This window comes from Diadema antillarum, unplaced genomic scaffold (assembly GCF_040938485.1).
Source record: "Diadema antillarum isolate AM-2024a unplaced genomic scaffold, OU_Dant_1.0 seq00001539_RagTag, whole genome shotgun sequence".
Lineage (NCBI taxonomy): Eukaryota > Metazoa > Echinodermata > Echinoidea > Diadematoida > Diadematidae > Diadema > Diadema antillarum.
In genome coordinates this window covers 249,659-264,496 of record NW_027272270.1, presented here as the reverse complement: position 1 = coordinate 264,496, position 14,838 = coordinate 249,659, and the positions used below count along the sequence as shown (strand labels likewise).

At 37.7% G+C, this 14,838-nt stretch overlaps 1 protein-coding gene across 1 annotated transcript; it reads right to left on the bottom strand.

The window, feature by feature from the left end:
* Positions 1 to 4,055: 4,055 nt before the first annotated feature.
* On the bottom strand, positions 4,056 to 14,161 carry LOC139710547 (15-hydroxyprostaglandin dehydrogenase [NAD(+)]-like). Its single transcript, XM_071622482.1, has 7 exons — positions 14,069 to 14,161; positions 12,108 to 12,234; positions 10,540 to 10,646; positions 8,760 to 8,856; positions 7,586 to 7,662; positions 5,766 to 5,917; positions 4,056 to 4,264 (listed from the first exon to the last, which is right to left on the bottom strand). The coding sequence occupies exons 1-7, from the start codon at positions 14,159 to 14,161 to the stop codon at positions 4,156 to 4,158; spliced, it is 762 nt and encodes a 253-aa protein (XP_071478583.1). The 3' UTR covers positions 4,056 to 4,155.
* Positions 14,162 to 14,838: the final 677 nt, after the last annotated feature.

Genomic DNA, 14,838 nt, shown 5'->3' with positions numbered 1-14,838 from the left:
TTCTGCAATAATCTTCAGGGGGTTCAGGAGTGAAGAAGGAGAAGAAGAAGAGATGATGGATATAAAATACATGATAGATAGCATTTATGAACAAACTCTTGGTCCCACTGGTACGCACTGGAATATGATTTCATAGTCTATCGTCTATCTGATGTTGCCCACATAACAATACCTGGTAACAAGCAACATGCATACACAGAGACAGATTTATTGGCCCATCTTGATTCCCTACGCTATGGCTACTATAACTGCGACAGCCGCCACTGCGTGTGGCGGCTGCGCCGTGCTCCCATTTCAGATCTTCATGTTGAACAAACGGGTGCCTTTGCGGCGCTATATTTCCTTAAATTTTCAACAGAAACTACTAGGAATACTTACATGGGTCGATGAAACCTAAATGACTATCATCGGCGACTGTTTGAGGCATTTCATTGCTTGTGATGCACAAAATGATGTCTTATAAGCAGCTCACCGATGTTCACAGAATTCACAATCACTCGCACAAGCACACAGAATAGGGGAGCTCTCACATTAGCGAAACTGGGGGGAAGCCGCCAGGACCGCGCCTGGCGGCGCGGTCTCCAGGGCTATGGCTACTATAACTGCGACAGCCGCCACACGCAGTGTGGCGGCTGCGCCGTGCTCCCATAAAAGATCTTCATGTTGAACAAACGGGTGCCTTTGCGGCGCTATATTTCCTTAATTTTTCAACAGAAACTACTATGAATACTTACATGGGTCGATGAAACCTAAATGACTATCATCGGCGACTGTTTGATGCATTTCATTGCTTGTGATGCACAAAATGATGTCTTATAAGCAGCTCACCGATGTTCACAGAATTCACAATCACTTGCACAAGCGCACAGAATACTTGGGAACTAACATAAGCGAAACTGCGGGGAAGCCGCCAGGACCGCGCCTGGCGGCGCGGTCTCCGGGGCTATGGCTACTATAACTGCGACAGCCGCCACACGCAGTGTGGCGGCTGCGCCGTGCTCCCATTTCAGATCTTCATGTTGAACAAACGGGTGCCTTTGCGGCGCTATATTTCCTTAAATTTTCAACAGAAACTACTAGGAATACTTACATGGGTCGATGAAACCTAAATGACTATCATCGGCGACTGTTTGAGGCATTTCATTGCTTGTGATGCACAAAATGATGTCTTATAAGCAGCTCACCGATGTTCACAGAATTCACAATCACTCGCACAAGCACACAGAATAGGGGAGCTCTCACATTAGCGAAACTGGGGGGAAGCCGCCAGGACCGCGCCTGGCGGCGCGGTCTCCGGGGCTATGGCTACTATAGCCTATTACACGGGTTTTGACAACTAACGGCAAAATAAACAGATGGGACTTAACAATGGCACAAACACTTCTTGCTCCGTCCGTCGCACGTTGTCTTTTTGTGTCATTGAAAACAATAAGGAAAAAGTTCCATAACAATTTCCAGAATCAAAATACGTGGATACAACTCAGTCTAACGTATCGAATGTACAACATAAAACGACCCAAACAAGCACGAAGAGCAGGACGACAAACCTTTCCCAATGTAACTTTGAAGCGCAGCTCTCCCTCGCCTCAGTGCCAACAACTTCCCAGGGCAGGATCCCGATCTTTGGTATGGAGTGAGCAGGTGAGTGTTAAACCCGCACAATTTGACCTTTGGTATTTGTTTACAAAATCACAAGGTTAGTTATTTGCGGCAGATGGGGTGCGGCATTACACTGAACCATCACCTACTTTTCATCATCTCCCGCGATTTTTACGTCGAACACATGCATGTCCAACTTATATTGTATCTCGCTAAATGAGCCAACAAAAGAAGTCGATTTAATCAAAGTTGTTCTGCATGGGCCCTAGTTATACAACAAATTGTTAAGAATTAAGTTTTCTTCAAGCACTTGCTTCCTATTAGGAACCACCACCACGTTGACCACCACTTCCTCCACTCTCCCTTATCTCTCCAGCCTCTCTCTCTCTCCTCCTCTCCCCTTCTACTTCAGCTCCCCAGCCCTCTTCTCTCCTCTCCCCTACCTCCTTCTCTCTCTCTCTCCCTCTCTACACACAAATATATGATTCTAAAAATGCACAATATGTATGTACGGTATATGTTTATTAGACCGATGTATTAGACATATCCATATTTTTTCATACCGAAGTTTGATCATACATAATCATACTTAATTTCTGTGTATAGGACCAAGAGAGATAATGCATGAAATAGTGCATGACTGCGTGTGTGTGTTACTCTCTAAAAAAAATCGAGTGAAAATATTCACTCTTAAAAGAGTGAATACAAAAAAGAGTGAATTTCGAGTGAAATTGGAGTGAATTTTGAGTGAAAAAGTTCATTTTCACTCATTTTGGAGTGACGTCAGGGATCACTCCAAAATCTTCGAGTGAGAGTGGAACAAGACAGGATCTGCATGTATGTTCTGAGTTATTGTGATTTACTAAATTTATGTCTTTAATTTGCTGAGTCCTGAAGGACTGCCAAGCCTTCTAACATGGACAGGTCGCAGGTCCATGAAAACATCGCAATTACCAAAATCATCTGCCAGATACACAACACATGATTCAAACACTGTATGTATGTACATAACAGCACGCACACACTTAGTGCAAAGCATAATAACAGACAAGTACAATTCTATTCATGAAGTAACACTTTACTATTTAAAGAACTTTATTTTGGAGGACAATGTTAGAATAAATTCATACATAGGTCTACGTGTAGCCATGATCGGAATGGAACATACTTTGGATGCTAATAGCGTCGAGGATTAATCTACACTTTTCCTTTCATTATACACACAGTGTGGTGACAACTTATAACAGTATATAGAGCAAAATTAGTGAAGAAAGTTGAGAGAGCTTGTATGTACGTATGATAGGCTAAAACGTGTTTTCGAAGTTTTTTAACGATAATTGAGAAAATGCAAACGTAATGATTTTACAAACGTTTAAGATGACACAACAGCTCGAAACGCTGCTGAAATAAGAAGAATATAGATTATGGATGTTCAAAATTAATTTTAGGATATAAAGTAATGGAGAGGAAAACACACTTTCTGTACAACCACCGCATATCATTGCCTTTGTACTGTATTTCGGGTTAATCTTCAATATTTACCGAATGGTGCTATTATGATATGTCAAGGGTATACCCCACAAATTGTCCAGCGGGACTTATACGTATCTTTTTCATTATCAAAGAAACTTGTTCTCACATTTACTGAATCCATATATTCATTTGGATTGTTTCCCCCTTTTAAAAAATGTTTAGAAAATGAAATTTTATTCTGTGATTCAGGTATAGAAAAATCAAAGAAGAGCAACAAAAAATGTATCTATCCTTTGGATTTCACCTTAACTAATGATTCTACATGTTACTACAGGAAGCCCAATATAAACTAAGAATATTGCAAAGCCAATATTAGCTTGGGCAACCACGGCTAGTGAAACATACTGTTTGGCCAGTTTAAATATGAATGGGCAATTGCCCAAGGGTTCATGTTGGGCAAGTGGGAGAAATGTCTGAAGTCTCTATTCTCCCTCAGAAAGGCAACAATTCAATTGTGATATTTTATCATCTAAAGCTCAATTTCTGCCACATTTCATAATTACAGAGTGAGCCTGAATATGGCTGGAATCCACAGAAAATTCTGCATACTGTATACACCATATACAGTATTTAGCGAGTCTAAAGTTTTGGAAAGCGGGGCTTCCTGATAATTCCTTTAGTGGTTAAATTCGCAGTCATGCAGTACAGTAAACAAATGGAGAAATGTTCGCGTGTATTTCACCATCATGTCGAGATTAATATAGTTAATATCTTCGTGGGTGGTACATTCCCAAATACATGTAGCACCAACTCGAATCATTCGAGAAAGTGAAAATCCCAAGAAATATAATGTCGTATACAGTATACAGATAGCAAACAAGAACCTTCTCTTTCTGGTATTAAATCTTTGTCATTTGAAAAATATATCTCACAAGATAAGGAATTTGTTACATTTGCACTTCAGTTTGACAAGAATTGGTTATAAAGAATTAATCTGGCAGAATTGCTGCCCGAGATTATAACTCAAAAAATCACTTAACTTCGAGAGCCACGGCAGGATACGGCTCAGAGCTTGGCTAAATCTCAGAAAACTTTGAAGTCAATGCCCTTCTGTGGTGTGATCCTCATTACCTCACCATGCTTGGAGTCATCCTCTACCAGTTGTGTAAAGCCTTCAGCAACCATGGATACTCTAAACAATAATAATAATAAGAAGAAGAAGAAGAATAACAACAATAACAATAATAAAAATAATAATAATAATAATAATAATAACAATAATAATAATAACAATGACAATAATATTAACAATAATAACAACAACAACAATAGAATACTTGCAGGGTAATTACATAAGCAGTTACCAGAACCACTGCTTAGGCAGGTGGTGAGGTATTTTGTCTACGCATGAAAAGGCAAGCAAGACCGAAATTACGGGAATGCAGAAATATTTGCAGAATATATCAGCAAAGTTTGAAGAAAATCTGACAATATTCGTTCGAAAGTTATGAATTTCTAAAGTTTTGGTGCAGCCATTGCTTGATGAGAAGACGGCAACACTTTATGATGCAGCATGATATGGAAAATGGTATGCTAATATTGCTGCATTCACTCAATCCACACTTAAAATTTGGGTTTCATTCCCTTTACTGGTCGGATTCCCTTTTTCTCACAGTACATTTCTTATCCATGTCTTATCTTGTAAATGAAGTGCCACACTGAGAGGGATACAGCTATATTACCCATATTTGGTCTATTAATCTGAAGGACATATGATTTTGTTTCTTTTTAGTAAATTGAAAATCATTTCATACCTGCAACTTTTGTTTCCTTTCATGATAAAGTCTGGTTGACTCAAAACTGGGATATGCATGCACACTCTGCATATGAATGTTGCATCTTGGCAAAATTATCAACCAAATGTATGATAATGTAAAAATATATTTGCAGTCGACTTTTTTTAAGGCATTTACTCAAGATAATGAGTGAAGTGTCAGGAAAGCACTTTGCTACTACTGTTATGGTTACCGTACATGTAAGTTTTAGACAAAACTGTGCAAACATACAAGATTTGTATTTTTGTGTGTGTGTGTTGTTGTTTCTCCTTTTGCTTTGTGTTGTAAGTTTTCACTCTTCCATTTTTGTTTTGTTTTGTTTTTTGACAGGGGTCTTTTGTTTGCCTTTAAATTCCTGTTAAAGGTATCAAAAGTAATTTCTAGCCTACTACAGCACAATATGACACTTCTATAAATATTTTTGCAGGTACAGATACTCTTTGGAATAGTTTCATCTCTTCACTCTCCCCCCCCCCCCCCAAAAAAAAAAAAACAACAACAAAAACAAAAACCGAACAAACGAAAAACCCATAAAAATTGAAAAAGTATATACTTCTGAAAAGGTAGATATATCCCCTTTTATGTAAATGCTTGTGAAAGCAAATGTTACAAAGTCTTTGTGAGGTATAAGAGGTATGAATGATAGTCTTGATGGGCTAGTGGCACAAAAGAGATTGACATTTTTTCTGTCTCTGTGAAGTTTCTGTCACTGTCAATCGTTTAAGATGAACTCCCAAGAAAGCAAGGACGGACAGGTAGCAAAGCGCCCATATACAGAGTCTCTCGCATTTTCCCTCAGAATTAACATGTTATCAAGGTGAAGATTGGTATCAATATGATGTGTAAGTAAGTACTCACGGCACCGTTTGCAGCGTCTTTCCGTATATGGCTTCCGCAATGGGGTTGCCATCTACGAGGTCCCTCATAACCTGTAAAATGGCTGTCTCGCTGAGGCTCGGACACATGGCGTTCAGACGGACATTACCGTGGTTGAACACACTGTCAGCCATCTAAGTTGGGGGAAATGCCAACACTGAGATATTATGATCATCCTAATTCTCACCTTGGGCATCACCATCATCATCCTTACCATCACCATCACCATCACTATCACCTCCATCATTACATCCATCATCACATCCATCATCATCATCATCATCATCATCATTTCCATCATCATCATCATCATCATCATTTCCATCATCATCATCATTTCCATCACCATCATCACCTTCACTAACACCTCCATCATTACAACCACCATCACCACCATTTTCATCATCATCACCACCATCACCATCATCACCATCAACATCAATGTATAATCATCACATACTTTATGTACTCTTGAAACCGATATAATTTCCTTGATATCGTTTGTCATCAAGGGCTAATTTCACTAGGGGATGTCAAATTGTACTTTACACAAATACTACCAGTTGAGATGACAATATGAAAATTACTCACAGCTGATCGGATGCTGATTATCCATCGGCATAATAGTGACAATTACAGTAAAAACTACTGTAAAAGTGGAAATTTTTGTGCATTTCGTGCAACCAGTAACTAGCGCAAAAATAAAAGCACGCGAATATTTTTGCATGCCACATATTCTAGCAGTTAATGTCCTGATTCCGCAGAATTAAAAACATGCGAAATCCATCTTACCTGGCTGAGCGCGAAAAATTACTCGCGCGAAAATATCCACTTTTACAGTAAATGTTCTTCATTATGGAGTTCTTGATTCTGATCTGTGCTCTAAACTTAATGAACACAATTTGATTTGTTACTATTCAGCGTTGTCATCAAATATTAATCATGAAAAGTTTGTTAAAGGAGACAAAACTAAACTTTCTAGTCTAAATAAGCATAAGGAATGATTATCCACTTAACTGCCTTTAAGATGTTAGCAGAAATGGATGAGTAACATTCCATGAGATTTTAGTGTACCTATGCTCTAAACTAACCATTAAAGCCAAAACATTGTTTTTGTATGCCAGCAGAACTGTCGATGTATTGCTCTGAAATGTACACATAAGCATAAGAAATGTGTGAAATAATGTAATTACACAATTTCAGTTGGGAAACGATGAAAATTAAAAATATTAGCAAACAAGGATCGCCAGAAGTCCACAATCTCAGAGCTTACCCCATTGTGGTTGCTACATAATTTTTCATAATTGATTAGCGGTAATTAACAGATCAGATCACAGCATTATCCATCGATCTTCCATGCTAGAGTGAGTCACATGCAGCCGGGAAATACGATTGCAAGGGCACAATTAATCACTGTGTTACATTCTACCTTCCCACAATGCTGAATGTGGGGTTAATGGTGAGGGCTTTTCTGCACTAAAAGTTGTGTATTATGATCAAAATTAATCCACACTTTCTGATCTCAAAACACTCCAAAACAACTCATTAACCTGGCAAATCGCATCCAACGGGTAAGCTTCCTAGTAGACCTTTTCAGTGTATTGGAAGCAAATGCCAAATGATGAAAGATGAATTTTTAGCCCCTCCAAGAATCATTTTTAGGCTTTAACAGTAAATAACTTGAATACCATAGAGTATCTGTTTCTTCAACCAAGGCCCTTAAAATTTTGCAGGTAGGAGCTAATAACTGAAACAAAATGGCTGCAGTATGGAACACTCAATAATAATTGATCTGTACTCACCGCAAAGCTCCTTGTAAACCCAAGAACGCCGTGCTTAGCAGCAGTATAAGCTGGAGCGAACGGCATTGCCAATAAACCTTGGGAGGTGACAATACAAACATCAAAATCTTCATTATTATTAAATTTGATCAAACTGTAGAATGTACTGGAAGTCAGCACTTGTTGCAACAAAGTTGACATTATTTATTACACTTATGTTCTTCACCATTACAAAGAACTCTGGAGATTATTACTCATTTACTCATTATAGCAAATTTCCCACAAGAACAAAAAATGAAAAATAAATGAATAAATAAATTGATAATGTAACATATTATGTCACTACCAGGTACAATATTCTAAGAGTACAGGACCCTGTTTCATGAAGCTGTTCATAAAGTTACAAACAACTTAAGAACGACTGGTGATCAGTTCTGATGTCCTATACTTATCAGAATTTCCATAATTCAGCATAAGAACTGATCACGTGTTATTCTTAAGTTGTTCGTAAGTTTACGAACAGCTTTATGAAACACCCACAGGTACACATACACTGTAGAAGCTCTGAGCATAGAGATGAAAAATTATTCATCTACACATTATCAAGACAGTGTGTGGATTGAGTGAATGGAATAATATCAGTAGAACACATCAGTGAAAGCTTGAGGAAAATTGGAAAATCCATTCAAAGTTACAAATGTTATTAATTTTTTTGTGCAGTCACAGCTGGATGAGGAGACTACTACAGTGTATGATGTCACATGAATAGAACAATTTCAGGAGAGGAAAATATAAAGAGAAATCCACAAATTTCATTTTTTGAAAAAAGTACACATTCCCCTGACTTGTTACTATTGAATGCTATGGGTAATATTATTCCCACTGCCTTCTAAAAGAGGCAAGTCAAGTGCTTTTTTTATTATGTGATAAAAGTGAAAATATGGCGAACTGTCTTTTTAATTTCCACGTACCGTTCTACACTTGTGACATCATAAGCTGTGGTGGTCTTGTCATCCAGCAGTGGCAGCATTTAAACTTTAAAAATTCATAATTTCTGAATAGATAGTACAATTTTTCTCAAACTCTCACTGATGTGTTCTACTAATATTGCAGCATTCTCTCAATCCTTATGTATATGAAGGTGAACTTGTCCTTTAATGGCAAGTCTGAACTACCAAGTGAGAGGACAACTAACCAGCAATGGATGCAATGTTGATGACCACCCCTCCTCTGCCTCCATTCTCTTTGTCCATGTACTGACGAGCCAGATATGTCCCCCTCATCACTGCTACCTGCATGGGGTGGTGGCAGAACATTTTAAAATATAATAAGATATATTACATATCATTATTGTACCTTATTACATTGATAATATGTTATCCAGCATCATAAAATCTACAAAGACTGTTGCACTGGTAAGCATTCTAGTAGGCCTGATGATACATAATCTGGGTCAACTTGGTTACTTTGTTTTTGTTTTTGTTGTTGTTGTTGTTAGTTTTTTTTTGTGTGTGTGTTTTTTACACCTCTCAAAGAGGAATGAGACCCATATATAAACTAGAAATGTCGCTACGGCGACTGGTATGCCTCCGCCATGATGCATGGTTCTCCTAATAGGTCTATAGTACAATGTCTTGACAATGTGTGATGACAGTTTCACACAATTGGCAAAATATTAAAATGACAGGTTTGCCACAAATGTGCTGAATGTTCACTTTCCTAGAACTATAGGTTCAATTGGATGAATGATTAAAACGTCAGAGTGCAGGTATTTTGGGAACTGACGATTTTTACTTGACTTTTGACCCTTTTATAAGTTTATGCATTGAGTAATTTTCAAGGTATTGAGAAAAAGTATAATTTCAGTATCAAATGGTAGAATAGTATTATCTAAACCTGGCCTTTGACCTTTGACCTCACAGTTCCAAAGAGAATCACTGTTAGGTAGAACATGCATAAATATGTAAGTTTCATGATGATACCTTGAGTTACTTTCGAGATATGGAGGAAAAAGTGCAATTTAGCACTTTCACTTGACCTTTTGATCTTTGACCTTTTGGCAAGAAACTTCCCACAGAATATATATAGGGTAATACATGCATACATCAAGTTAAAAAAAAATCCTTCAGGCATTGCATAAATATAAGGAAAGTAGTGATATTTTGAGGAGTTGACCTTGACCTTTGACCCCCTGACCTTTGACCCATGACCCCCAACTTCCCTAGATAATCACTGCCCATCGGTACATGCATATCTATACTAAGTTCCATGAAGATACTTTGAACCATTTGCGAGATATGGAGAAAAACATGAAATTTCAACCTTTTTTTCACAAAATAACCTGTGACCTTTGACCTTTGACCCGTGACCCTAAAATCCAAACAAAGTATTATCCCCCCAGGATATACCCTCATACCAAGTTTGATGTAAACCCACCATACGGTTCTTGAGATATCGACAAAAACAAAACGGGACGGACGTACGGACGTATGTACGGACGGACGGACGGACGACCCGAAAATATAATGCCTCCAGCCACTTCGTTGGCGGAGGCATAAAAAACATTTTTGTGGACTGAGTGAATACGGAAATATCTGTGAAGTTTGAGGAAAATTGGACATTCTGTTCAAAAGTTATAAATTCTTAAAGTTTTGGTACTGCCATTGCTGGATAAGATACAATTCATGATGTTACAGTACAACAGTATAAAGGAATTATGAAGAGAATTAAAATCAAATTCATTTTGTACTGAAAATTACACATTCCTCCCAGTTATTACTGACATATGTAAAGAGTAATATTATTGCCCCTGCATTTTGAAAGATGTAAGTCATGTACTCTTTCAGTGAATTAGAAAAATGAAAGTATGTTGACTTTGGCATGACATAAATAGGACATAAATGGATGTTTTTAGTTTAACATCTTTGACTTTAAACTTTGGACCAACATAATACTCGAGTACCACACACACTTACAAGATCAACCTCCACTGTTTTCTCCCAGTTGTCTTCATCTCCAATGCCAGCATTATTGCAGACAATGTCAAGGCCTTTGTAGTGCTCCAGAGTCTTGGCAAAGGCATCTTTAAAATGAATAGTGGATCACAGCATGGATTCATGATCATCTTCTTTATACAGGCAGTAGATTGAAAGCAGCTGCACAGAGGTTGGTTTCACACTATACTGAGTAATCACTGATCTTTTAGTGGTAAAAGACAAATCTTTATTCTGCCTACCAAGCTTTATGTCATCTTGGATAGATTTACACACTGGCAGTATCCATTCATATCTCATCCTGTTTTGGCTTGCATGACTGCAGGCTATATGAAGTCATTGACTTACCAGTACTGGGACTCAACCTTTTGATTGCCTCAGCTTAACCATGCCATTGCACCACAAATCTGACAGAGTTGCATGTCAGATAACTCGCTGCAGAGCTTGAGCAATGCTATCATAGGTGCTCAGAACTATGTATAGTGATGAACAAGGGTTGCATGAATAATTGGTGACAGTTCTGACAAAATTCTAAGGGTATCCTATTCACGATACTGATGAGTAATTATAATGATTACAGTATTGTCTTGATCCGACACGCCCTGCCCTCAATGAGACCATTGTCTTTCACTCTTGTAATATAATCCAAGCTCAGGTAAATACATTAAGGCACCGCCCCCCCCCCCCCCCCCCCCACACACACAGGGTGCCAGCCAGCAAATATTATGTAAATGTGAGGCCAATCTTGAACATTATAGTTTTTTTTTAATCAGTTTAGTTTGTAAGCTTGTCTTTGTTTTTGTTTGCTTTTTGGTTTTTTTTTTTGTTTTATTTGCTTTTTTTTCTGTATTTTCTTAAAATCCTTGACACATTTAGTTTATTCATAAAAGCCCAGCAAGACTTTATGCCTTCCCATACGGTGAGCAAACAATTTCATTTTGTTTTATTAATGAAGTTTAGCCAAGGCATATCAGAAGCTCAAGGGAGGAAGATTTTACATGTGCACCTCCCAAGTGGAGAGCAAGCACAGACCTGGGTATGTCATCCCGATCTCCCTGAAAAACGAAAAAGTCCACAATGTGATCTCTTGCTTAACCCTTATCACAAACAAATACTACACAATAAAGAAAACATACAAAACCAAAAGCAGACTGAAAAATTCTACATAAAGTATCCTTTGACACTCACATGTAAACACAAGAAATGTGAGGGCAATATTCAATTAGCCCCAGAGGCTAGAACTTCTATCAAAAGTGCCACCCTCAAGTACCAGTATCTAATTTTGGTAATTCAAATGTCTACTACTGTAAAATTGGATATTTTCGCGCTACTAATATTTCGCGCTCGGCCCGGTAAGAAGAGTTTCACATGCTTTTAATTCCGTGGGATGAAGACAGTAAGAATAGGAACATATGGCATGCAGAAATATTTGCATGCTTTTATTTTCGCGCCAGTTCCTTGTTACGCGAAATGCGCAAAAATTTCAACACCGCGAAAATTTCCACTTTTACAGTATTCATCACAATGCTTCTAAGGCTATGTGTCTTTACTTTCTAGCTGTTCCTTGTTGGAGACATCGCAGTGGAGGAAGATGGCCTTGTCTCTTCCATACTTCTCGTTCAGTTCATCCTGTGTGGCTTTGCCTAGGTCAACGTTGAAGTCAACGATGCTAACACCCTGGATAAAGTAAGAATGTGAATGAATATTCTGAAATACTTCACACTTGGCTTTGGTTGGGTAAGTTTAATGATGAAGGATAAGAAAGGACAGTTAAAGTCTTTTTTCCCCATATTTCTTTGTTACATTAAAGGTAGGGGATACCTTTTACAGACCTCCCAAAATGCAGCAAAACATTAAATATGAACCTCAGGGAACTTGTTTAGGCCTCTGCTGAGAAATTTGGAAGTCAACAGTTATCTACAATTAGAATAATGCACAAAACTCAACTACTCAGTAGTTCTGTGTGTCAGCCACACTTAAGCCTTTTTGTTGCAGTCTTCTGTATTTTATATCTATAAGCACAAATCTAAAAGTATAAGATCTGATATAATAACATATAGAGTGTGTGGCAAGAATGTATATAGAAATGTTTGTAAGTTTTGATGAACTTTCTTCACAAAATATACATGATGGACACACATGCAGTGCATGGGTCTGCAAAGGTAGCCTAGTAATGTACTGGAATTTACGGTGAGCCCCGAAAAAAATTCAATTCAAAATCTAACGGTCAAAAAACTGTACTAAATGTTACCTTCCACTTTCAATACTTTATGGGAGTTTCTTAAATGATACTCTCTTCAACATACCACTGTATTTATACAACTCTTCATTTAAGGCATGCAAATGGGATTCCCTGCCTTTAACACTTCACATATCTGAGCTATGATTTTGACTTTGACAAAAAAAAAATCTTTTGACAAAAGATCTACTTAAATACTTAAAGGGGAAATCCAGTCCAAATATAAGTTAGTCTGACAAGAAAGAGTAAAATATTACGAGTTCAACGGTATAGATTTGATCAAAATTGGATGAAAAATAAGTTATGACATTTTGAAGTTTCGCTATTTTGGGGGTAAACAGTTCTTGAGCAGTCAATATGAATATGCAAATGGCAAAGTGAGCATGTCATCCCCTCACAACTTACCATATAATTTGTACATAAAATTTTGAAATTTCCAGATTTTCAATCAAATGCAATTATGACCGAGGCTAAAATCCTCATATATCTAACTGATTACTACTCTCAAGTTATTCAACCAGGAATAACTTCATGTTTCAGACTTAAATGACAGAAACATTGAATTTTCATCATTTTTGTGTGTGTGTGTGTGTGTGTGTGCATGATCAATGGTAAATTGTGAGGGTATGACATGGTTAGCTCACTCATTTGCATAATCATACCCCACTGTACAAGAACTGTTTTGGAGAAATTATCAAAACTTCACAATTTCATAACTTCCTTATTTTTTATCCGATTTCAGTCAAATATTTACCGTTGAACTGGTAAAATTATACTTTTTTTTTATCAGACTACACATGTAACTTATACATGTATTTGGACTGGATTTCCTCTGTAAATCAATCAATCGTTACACATACAAAGGAAAAAAAAAACTTTAGTGTGCACTTGGAAATGTGTACATTTCTTTTTGTTTTTTATCCTCTTCAATCAAGACAATCTTGAACATGGTGTGGACCTATACTTCACAATGTAGCAAGTGATCACACTTTCAGCACTCAGAACGAACAATAGAGTCAGTTTTCTAAGGTGAAAAGCTTACAATGATAATGCTGATAAAGCTGAATTACTACAAATAATATCTTTCAAGTTGAGAAACATTTAACAAATATGATGTTTGACAACATAATTTTCAGTTTGTCAGAATCCACAAAATATTCAAGATGTTTTAACTACATATGATCGCTCTCTTTTCTTCCTTTTGTATTCTTTTTGTTTGAACAAACAGGCATAAGTAACATTATATATTAAAATATAAGAAACTGCACATACCCTTGCATTCCGCTTTAACAGCTCTTCCGAGAAAGCTCTCCCAAAGCCATGGGCGGCTCCAGTGATGAGTGCTACAGCACCCTGAATCTTCATCTTTCAGGGGAGTCAGAGGGTTGAACCTGTCAAGTTGATAAATGCCAAGACTGCTGAACTGCATGACAAAATATAAGTAGAGTGGTAACTATACACAGCCCAGTCGGTTTATAGTGACCTCGTCTACAGCCACTATGTCTATTTTCCAATTGGTCTACTGGCATATCGTCTATTACCGATTCGTCTAATACCCATTTGGTCTACAACTTGTTTTGTCCAGTACCCATATTGTCTAATAGTCACTTTGCCCACTACCCGTACTGTCTAATACCCAACTCGTCTAAGGAGCATTTCGTCTACAAAACAATTGATCTAATAGCCAAATCGTCTACACTCACAATGTCTATTTGCCATGTCGTCTAATATCTATTTTGTCTACTACTAGTTAGTCTACTCCCACCTCGTCTACAAGTCATTTAGTCTACATTCACTTTGTCTAGTTATCATATCGTCCAACCCTTAGTTTGTCCATACCCAATATGGTCTATACCCATCTGGTCTACTCCCAACTGGTCTACTCCCAAGTGGTCTACTCCCAACTGGTCTACTACCAACTGGTCTACTCCCAATTGGTCTACTCCCAATTGGTCTACTCCCAATTGGTCTACTCCCAATTGGTCTACTCCCAACTTGTCTACTCCCAATTGGTCTATACTCGTCTATACCCAATTGGTGTA

Excerpts from the sequence above, each read along its gene's own strand:
- LOC139710547 (XM_071622482.1), bottom strand. The coding sequence starts at position 14,161 with ATGAAGATTCAGGGTGCTGTAGCACTCATCACTGGAGCCGCCCATGGC. Across the intron at positions 10,647-12,107 it reads CAACAAGGAACAGCTAGAAA|ATGCCTTTGCCAAGACTCTG; the intron begins GTAAAGACACAT and ends TTCATTTTAAAG. Across the intron at positions 7,663-8,759 it reads CAACATTGCATCCATTGCTG|GTTTATTGGCAATGCCGTTC; the intron begins GTTAGTTGTCCT and ends TCACCTCCCAAG.